Source organism: Grammomys surdaster, unplaced genomic scaffold, assembly GCF_004785775.1.
Source record: "Grammomys surdaster isolate TR1022 unplaced genomic scaffold, NIH_TR_1.0 124439, whole genome shotgun sequence".
Lineage (NCBI taxonomy): Eukaryota > Metazoa > Chordata > Mammalia > Rodentia > Muridae > Grammomys > Grammomys surdaster.
Genome location: NW_021619445.1, coordinates 129,968 through 138,698, shown reverse-complemented (window position 1 = coordinate 138,698; position 8,731 = coordinate 129,968). Strand labels below are relative to the sequence as shown.

Genomic DNA, 8,731 nt, shown 5'->3' with positions numbered 1-8,731 from the left:
AGCAGGTGCAGAGGAGGAGGGAGAGCAGGTGCAGAGGAGGAGGGAGAACAGGTGCAGAGGAGGGACAGCAGGTATAGAGGAGAAGGAGCAGGTGCAGAGGAGGAGTTGGTACTGGGGATGTTGTGTGGTAGAAACTGGGTGGCAAGTTCTTGGTATCAAACCGATTGGTCCATGATATCTGTTCGCTCCTCTCTTCTATCTGCAGTTCGCCTGGTGGCCCCTCATTCCCTCCAAGTCCTTCACATTGAAACCGAGAGATGTAACATAAGCTGGAAGCTCTCCCAGGTCTCTCACTACGTTGAACCATACTTGGAATTTGAGGCCCGTAGACGTCTTCTGGGCCATAGCTGGGAGGTGAGGAATGGCCAAGCCTCTGCCTCTGCTCCTTCCTGTTCTGGTGCATGTCTTTGTCTGTTTCTACATGCTAGTGTGCAGCTGATGCAGCCTGGTCCTCCTATATGGCTTGACAGTGCCTGCTTTGCCCATGTTTCTATTGCTTGGGGTTGCATCTGGCTCCATATCTGTGTAGTCCCTAGGGTAAGGTGGCCTGTGAGACTTGGCAGCCACTTTTCCACATTCTAAATACAGCATGTTCCCTGGCTGTGGGGAGAGGGACGGGGATGGCAGGGGGGATGACAGGGACTGAGACTTGCCATCCACATACTTGACCCTTTACTTACCTGTAAGAGGAGGAAAGAAATGTGACGCTGGGACTCAGGGCCCTAACAGCCAGGGAGTCGGGGAGCTTTTGAGAAAGCTGGGAAAGAGGCTGTTTGCTTAGCCTCTTGACCTGGTTGTGGGAGTGTGGTGGACGGTGGGGCTGAGCTGGCACCCATCTCTGCCCAGGATGCACCCCTATTTAGCCTCAAGCAGAGGCAGCAGTGGATCTTCTTGGAGATGCTTACCCCTAACACCTCATATGAGCTCCAGGTGAGGGTCATAGCTCAACGAGGCAAAAACAGGACCTGGAGCCCCTGGAGCCAGCCCCTGGCCTTTTGGACAAGGCCAGCAGGTAGGTACAGTGGGTGGCACAGGGGAGCTGGGCAAGGGCCAGGGTGCTCTGGGAGCTGCAGAGGTGGGTCAGTCTGCTTCCCCCTCATCTACTGGCCCCTCCCAAGGGCTCACTTACCAGAGACAGGGCTGCCGAGGGGATCAGCCATGTTCACGAGTGGTAGGAAGATTCTTCCCTTGTATTCTCTCTAAATTCCCAGAATTCAGGGTCAGGGGTTACTTTTTCCCAGCCTTCCCTGCAGGACAGGTGCTGTGGGGCAAGGTAGCTCTACTGAAAACAAGGTAGGCATAGCCTCTCAGCCTGGATACTGTAGAGCTCCCATGCCGGTGGGGACCCTTGAGGCTCCATCCCTCACTGTGCCACTTGCCAAGTTCAAGTGACACGGAAGCTCTAGGTGTGGTGTGATGCCCAAAGGCAGATGGAGAAAAGGTGTCAGTGACTGGGGGGGGGGGTCACACAAGGCAGCCATGGGCTCTGCTGGGAGTGCCATAGGAACATATCTCTTAAGAACAGCCTGCCTTTCTGGAAAGCTGGGCTTAAGCAGGACTGAGGGCGGAGTCCCCAGCAAAAGCAAGACACTGGCTAGACACTGGTACCTAGCAGGGTGTGACTGATGTCCAAGATGTGTGTGACCTTCTGAGGGGCCACATTTCAACTTCCACTTCTCGCACCCTGGACAGATCCCATGAAGGAGCTCCTCCCCCTGTCATGGCTCAGATGCCTTCTACTGGTCCTCGGTTGTTTCTTTGGCTTCTTGTCCTGCGTCTACATTTTGGTCAAGTGCCGGTACCTTGGGCCATGGTAAGGAAACTCCTGGCCAGTCTTCCCTTCCCACCCAGTCTCCAGCAGGCACATGTTTCCAGGTTGGGCTGGGCTGCACCCTGTTCTCTCATACCTGCCCTCCCTCTGTTCCCTTCCTCAGCAGCTAACTTGTCCCTGTGCCTCATCCCCACAGGTAGAAGCTGGTATGGGAAAGGGAGGTAAACCTTGGGTAGAAGAGTCCTCTGGGCCTCCCTGAAGCCTTCCGGAGTCCCTGTCTTTCCTGTTGCTCTTATTCCCCTCCTGTCCATTCCAACCGTGTCACACTCCTGTCTAACCCTCCTTAGAGATTCCCCACCACACCGGCAATGCATCCTGACCCTTGAGGGTCTCCATTGGAAACCGTGTGCCAGTCAGAAAGTGCCCCCCTTTCTTCAGTCAGATATGACCAGGTTCTGGGTAGCTCAGCGAGTGGAATGTGTCACAGGAATTTAACTTCCAAGCTGCCATTGTGCAATGCTTGACGGGCACCACCACCCATGGGAGTGTTCACCAGGAGGTCTCTCTCTGCCTCTCTCTAGTCCGTGTGGTCTCTCCCACACTGGAGCCATCTTTTGACTAGCACGCAGGTCTGTGTGCACAGCCTGGGCAATCCCATTGCACATTTGGTTCAGGTCTGTCTTCGTGTTAGCGTGTCAGCTCTGGGGGAGCAGAGGCCTTCTTTGCTGTCCACTCTTGTGTCCCCAGCACCCTGTGTAGTGTTCTCCCTGAGTGACTGCCCAGTCAACATTGTTGAATATAAATGAATGGACGAGGGACAAGCCCGTCCCTTACCCTCAGAGTTGTGGTGCTGCTGGTGGGACATCATGCCATGCCCTACCTGGTCTCATTCTTCACCCCTTGCCCTCTTCCCTTCCCAGGCTGAAGACAGTTCTCAAGTGCCACATCCCAGATCCCTCCGAGTTCTTCTCCCAGCTGAGCTCCCAACATGGGGGAGACCTTCAGGTAGGACCAGGGATAGAAAACAGGGGTGGTTGGCGGACAGCCCAAGAGCAGGCTGCAGGGTAGAGGTGTGATTAGGTGACAATGGCCTTGCCTTCTGTGAGAGGATCCAGGATGCTGAAGAGAGCAGCTTCCACCACGGACACAGCTCTGTCTCTGCTCTGCATGGAAGCCTTTTATCTAAGACATGCAGTCTTGGTGCTAATCCTGCCTCTGTAAACTTGGATAAGTTATAGATCCTCTCAGTGCCTCAGTTTCCACATTTGTACGGCCCTGGGAATGTTGCTGGGCACAGTACAGGAGGGAGCTAGGAAACTGCAGGAATTCCTGTCTGTTTCTCCGGCCCCTGTGAGCAGAGCCATTCTAGGCAGATCCAGTAAGCAGAGTGATTCCTGATAGGTCCAGTGATTCATCACCTGAACGCAAGTCCTCAGGGCACCTGGAATCACAAAACCTGGGCTTGTTTTCAAAGTGTGGCCCATATAGTCCTAAGCTCTCTCCCTCCTAGTCTACCTGCTTCAGGGTAGAAGCCTCCAGAGGCAAGAAGTAGATAGAAGGTGGAGGGAGTCTGCTGTTAACTACCTCCATCCAGACTGGGTTTCCATGATTGGCTGTGGTGGGGCAGAGGGGCCTGTGGCTCTGTGCTGAGGCCAGGAGGTTCAGGTTGGGCTCTACTCCTGCTGGACTGGGCTGTGCCCATCGGGGCTGAGCAGGACCCTTCTAGAATATCTGAGAGACTCCCAGAACTGAGGATGTCTTATTATGATACTTGATCTGTGTGTGTTGCATGTACACATTCCTGCACGCTTGAGTGTGTGTGTAGTAGGGGAAAAGTTCCATAAAAACTGCTTTTCCAAACTGTGTCACGGTAGTATAGGCCTTTAATCCCAGCACTCAGGAGCAAGAGGCAAGTGGATCTTTGTGAGTTTGAGGCCAGCCTGATCTACAGAGCTAGTTCCAGGATAGCCAAGGCTATACAGAAACACAGTCTCAGAAAACAAACAACAACAATAAAAAAAGCCCAAACCAAACCAAAAGAAGCAAACAATTAAAAAAAAAAAAACACTTCTGTTTTTCCTGAAATCCCTCCTGCCCTTGACTAAAGTCCTGGCCAGCAGGCAATGGAAATCAACCTTAGCTCACAGTGGGTCAGCAAGGATCCACGTCTTAGCCTCTTTGTGTTGCAGCCAGGGCTGATGTTGCTGGCTCCTGGTCATGGAGCTCACTCACACACATGTAGGTGAGCCTGAGGGGTGCAGGCCATGACAGGGAGAGGTGAGCTGGGAAGCCATCAGTTTTCCATCACTGTGTCCTGCGACCTCGCTGCACCAGCTGCCTGTGACTTGAGCAGGCTGGGCCATTAGGGTCATTCACTGGACAGCTCGTTGACGTCATTCAAGACGGTGGGGATTGTCTTTCTGCGTTACCATACCTAGTTCAGTCCGGATAGACAGCAGGTGCTCAGGTATACAGCAGGTGCTCAGTAACCAGCCACACTCGCCCCTAGCCAGCATCCCCCAGACATTTGTGACCCAGCACTGAGGCTGTATTCATGTTCATCTAGCATGTGGCCTAGGCGGACAAGTTCAGAGAATCCATCAGGACAGCAAGGCTATGGGATGATTCCAGGTTGGAGGTGTGGGGGGAGGCTGTCCTGGGTGTTCTTGAAGGATGACGAACAGGAGGAAGGGAAGGGAGAGGAGGAGTTGAGTTCAGTGGTGGGGAGGACAAAGAACAGCCCACTTACTCTCCTCACTTTCTCTGGCAGAAATGGCTGTCCTCGCCTGTCCCCTCATCCTTCTTCAGCCCCACTGTCCCTGCACCTGAGATCTCTCCGCTGGAAGTGCTTGGCAGAGACACCAAGGCCATGCAGCTGCTCCTGTTACAGAAGGACACGGCCCCTTCACCCTCGCCCAGTGGCCACTCACAGGCCAGCTGCTTCACCAACCAAGGCTACTTCTTCTTCCATCTGCCCAATGCCTTGGAGATCGAATCCTGCCAGGTGTACTTCACCTATGACCCCTGCATAGAGGAGGATGTGGAGGAAGATGAGCCAAGGCTGCCCGAGGGATCTCCCCTCCCACCTCTGCTGCCTCTGGCTGGAGAACAGGATGACTACTGTGCCTTCCCACCCAGGGATGACCTACTGCTCTTCTCCCCGAGCCTGAGCACCCCCAACAATGCCTATGGGGGCAGCATAGCCCCTGAAGAGAGGCCTCCCCACTCCCTGCAGGAGGGACTTCCCTCCCTAGCATCCCCTGACCTGATGGGCTTACAGCGCCCTCTGGAGCTGGTGCTGGAAGGTGATGGAGAGGGGCTGTCTACCAATACCTCTGAGGAGCAGGCCAGTGTCCCAGAAGGCACCCCTCATGGGCAAGATCAGGACAGAGGCCAGGGCCCCATCTTGACTCTAAACACTGATGCCTATCTGTCTCTTCAAGAGCTACAGGCCCAAGATTCAGTCCACCTAATATAGACAGGAGGCCAGGATTGGGATCCAGCTGCCTGGGTCAGGTCAGGCTTGAGGGAGACTGCTTAAGGAACTGTCTCTTGAGGACAGTCTGCTGTTGAGGACTATCCCTGGTTATCCCTACCCCAAAACTTAGTCATCCACTTCTGAGCTCCACTTGATGCTTCCTGGTCTAGCCAGGGTCTTGGGTGGGGAGCGGTGGTCAGCTCTGCTGCCCTATTTAGTCACGAGGTCACTAAACTTCCTATACCTGCCTCTCTCCTTCCTGCTTACCTTCACAGGGCAGCCAGAACTTGCTTCCCCAATACAAAAGCAACCTTGCTCCTCTTCTATTCCTGAGCTTGCTGTGGCTCCCTACTGCCCTCTGCCCCGTTTCCTGGTTTCCTGTCCCGATTCTTGCCGCACCAGCACTGCTGGGGAACAGCTGTCCTCAGGTTGGGATGTGGTTATACGCTGTCTTAATCAGAGAAGCTTTGACAACCCAAACGAAGAGATCCCAATAAGACTGGATGCAGCCTGTCGACTGTTGAGGGTCCTTCAAAGAAGGAGGGGATGGGAAGGGTCATCAATCCATCACCTGAGATCTTAGCCACTCCCCTCCACCCCATCCTCAGCTATGTGTGATTCTGCTCCTGGAGCGTGTGTTATTGTATGTGTTCTTGGGAGATGCTGGCATATATAGAAGGGGGGAGGGCTGATGGAAGTCCATATATGTTGCTTTGGGGGCCTTGTTGTCTATTCTGGGGTGGGGTTTTCTGTGAAGCAGCTTCTTTGGGGTTACCTAGTCCCCTGTCAGTAAGCCTAACAGACTCAAAGGCTCACCAAGCTGGACTTGAGTGTACTTGTGCCTTTGATGCTGTACCTGGGAGAAGTACTTATTTGTTAATGTATCCTCGAAGTCAAGAAAAGCTTACATGACAAGCATGGTTTCAGCACTGTCCTTTGTGGAGACCTCAGATCCCCTGGGGTCTCCTGGAGTCGTGATGTGTCAGTCCCCTTCCCTCAGCCCACCCCACTCCTGTCTCCACCCCAGCACCCTCCTTTGCAGGCACTGTTAAATGTGCTTTACCTAGGTGTCAAACGTCTCTCGTCTTCACCTGTATGTCCTGCCTATCTGGAGGGAGATGCTTTTTTCTTAAGGCACTCGGAGAAGATGAAGGCGATAGCACTTGACTCACCTTCCTTCTTCTGGGCTATCTCCTGACCACTCAGTTTGGACACGAATACCTACCCAGCAGTGGCTGTTGGATCGTTCCATGCCTGCCTCACCAACTCATGAAGGAGCCCACTGGAACCTGAGCCCCGAGTCCCAGCAGCCCAGACAGGCATGGCATGCTAAGTATACCACCTCACCCTCAGAAGAGAGCACTGCTCTCTACAGACATTCCTCTAGCACAGAGCCTCACTGCTGGTGACTGTTCCAGGGTGATCAGATCCCATCTCCTCTGGGAAGCAGAGACCCAGACCTAACTAATGGATGCCCTACCCACAGTGCCTGCCTTCGTGGTTCCTGCTCACTGTTTACTGACTGTCTGGCTAGACCACAGGATCACAGGCTGACAAGCAGCTTATGAGGTGCCTTGGTGCAGGTCTGTCACAGAGGCTAGGCTGATCTAGCCAAGTAGGGTATCTCTCAACCAGATGTCCTGGGAACAGGTGCTTGGGACAAAGCGCCTTGTTAGTGAGAAGAAATGAGCCAGCGCAGAGGGGTTCAGATCCTGTGTAAGGGTTCTCCTGTCTGTCCCCTCCTGACACAGTATGCTGTCTGTCACCAGCCTCTTCTAGCTCAGCACTTGGTCAGACTTGAGCTCTGCATCCTTGTTCTTCACTGTGCACACTGGGAAAATGGACAAACCTTCAGGATTCTCTTACTTCGGCTCCCAAACAGAAATACAACTTATTTCCACTGCTGAAGAGGTCTGGGAAGGATTCTGTTCTCTCTCCTTTAATGATCCGTGCACAACATTCTTGTAATTATTTCCTGGAAAGTCTTAAAACACATTCACCTTTTTTGTTTGTTTGTTTATTTGTTTAAATACACTTAATTAAGGATTTTTCTTCATATCGCTTCTGTGGCTTTCCAATCTTCCTATAAATAAAAGGTGATTGTAAAAAGCAGGTACCATAAAACTATGTAATGTGTGAGTCCAATCTGGGGGTGGAGCCTAGTAGCCAAGTGCTGCCTGGTTCATTCCATCCCGGCTCTACAAGAAAGAGAGTTAAGCAGGATAGTCTCTATGTCATTGCTGTTGGAACCCTGTCATCTCAGGCTAGAAGGATGATGCTGCTAGAGACAGAGGGACACTTCCTCTGTGATGAAAGCAGAGCTGTTGAGAACATTTTGGTCATTTATAGGAATCAGGTTTCTGTCCACAGATATGCTCTAACGTCTCTCAAACCCACATCCAGGCTTGGGCAAGCATCCCAACCGATTGTGGGTCTATCATTCATCTATCTGTCTCTCTGTTTCTCTCTGTCTCTCTCTCTATGCCTCTCTCTCTCTCTCTCTCTCTCTCTCTCTCATCATGACCACCTATCAACTAGCAGGAGTTTTGCAGAGTATTGAGAAACAATAGTCAACAATCTCTTGCATTCATTAAGTTGCACACATTGCTAATTGATTATATTATGCTTGGTAGACTCTGCTTATCAATTGCACCTATGCATGGCAGACATGGCTAATCAATTGCACCTATACATAACAGACATTGCTAATCAATTGCACCTACACATGGCAGACATTAATACTCAGTCACAGCCTTCCTTCCACCAGGGGCTGGATGCAGCATTAGATTCTGTGGTAGTGTGTCTGCGGCAGCCCCAGATGATGAGAACTGGCACCTAGCGACATCTCTGGGTCATGCTGCCTCTCAGTTTCCTTCTACAAAAGGAGCTCTTCATTTTTCTCTAAGCAGGGAGAGCAGATGCTGAGATGGTGTTGCCTGGAAAGCTGAGAGAACAATGAACAAGGTCCCCAAAGCTCAGGGACTCAGGAACCCAGCTGTCTCCGTGTCTGGTGAGAGACCTGAGCTGGTGTTGTCTGGAGAAAGGGGCCACCATATGCCAGGTGGAGATGGCCAGAGCCACAGCATGTCCAACGGACATCGTGGGGGCAGAGCCAGGAGAGAGCAGCTGGCAGGGCAGTGCAAGAAAGGGAGTGCCTAGCCCCTGGGGTCAGATTTCAGGGGAAAGGCAGCTGGAGAGCAGGCACAGCCTGGGCTCTGGAGATTCTCAAGTGGAGAGTAGGGAGCGGGAAGCAGTCAGGAACGTCTTGGGGTGCAAGGAAAGGACAGGGATGGGGGAGGGAAGAAGGGTTCAGGCCTTTTCTATATTCTTTTGGCTAAGGCTGACCTTTGCCTCTCTTCCCTGAGTCTGGAGCTCAGGTCTTCCTTCCTCCTTCTCAGCAGCTTCCAGGGCGTTCAGGCAAATTATGGTGGAACAGTTTGTTCAAGTCTGAGACAAAAATCTAGCCATGCCTTACTCACTGT

General features: G+C 52.5%; 1 protein-coding gene across 1 annotated transcript in view; it reads left to right on the top strand.

Annotated features, from left to right (window-relative positions):
* Positions 1-7,373, top strand: part of Il2rb (interleukin 2 receptor subunit beta) — a 16,007-nt gene extending 8,634 nt beyond the window's left edge. The window contains exons 6-10 of the mRNA XM_028784569.1: positions 206-354; positions 847-1,012; positions 1,693-1,813; positions 2,692-2,776; positions 4,542-7,373. Of these exons, the coding sequence (XP_028640402.1) occupies positions 206-354; positions 847-1,012; positions 1,693-1,813; positions 2,692-2,776; positions 4,542-5,249 (1,229 nt within the window). The 3' untranslated portion in view covers positions 5,250-7,373. The remainder of the gene's footprint in view (positions 1-205; positions 355-846; positions 1,013-1,692; positions 1,814-2,691; positions 2,777-4,541) is intronic.
* Positions 7,374-8,731: the final 1,358 nt, after the last annotated feature.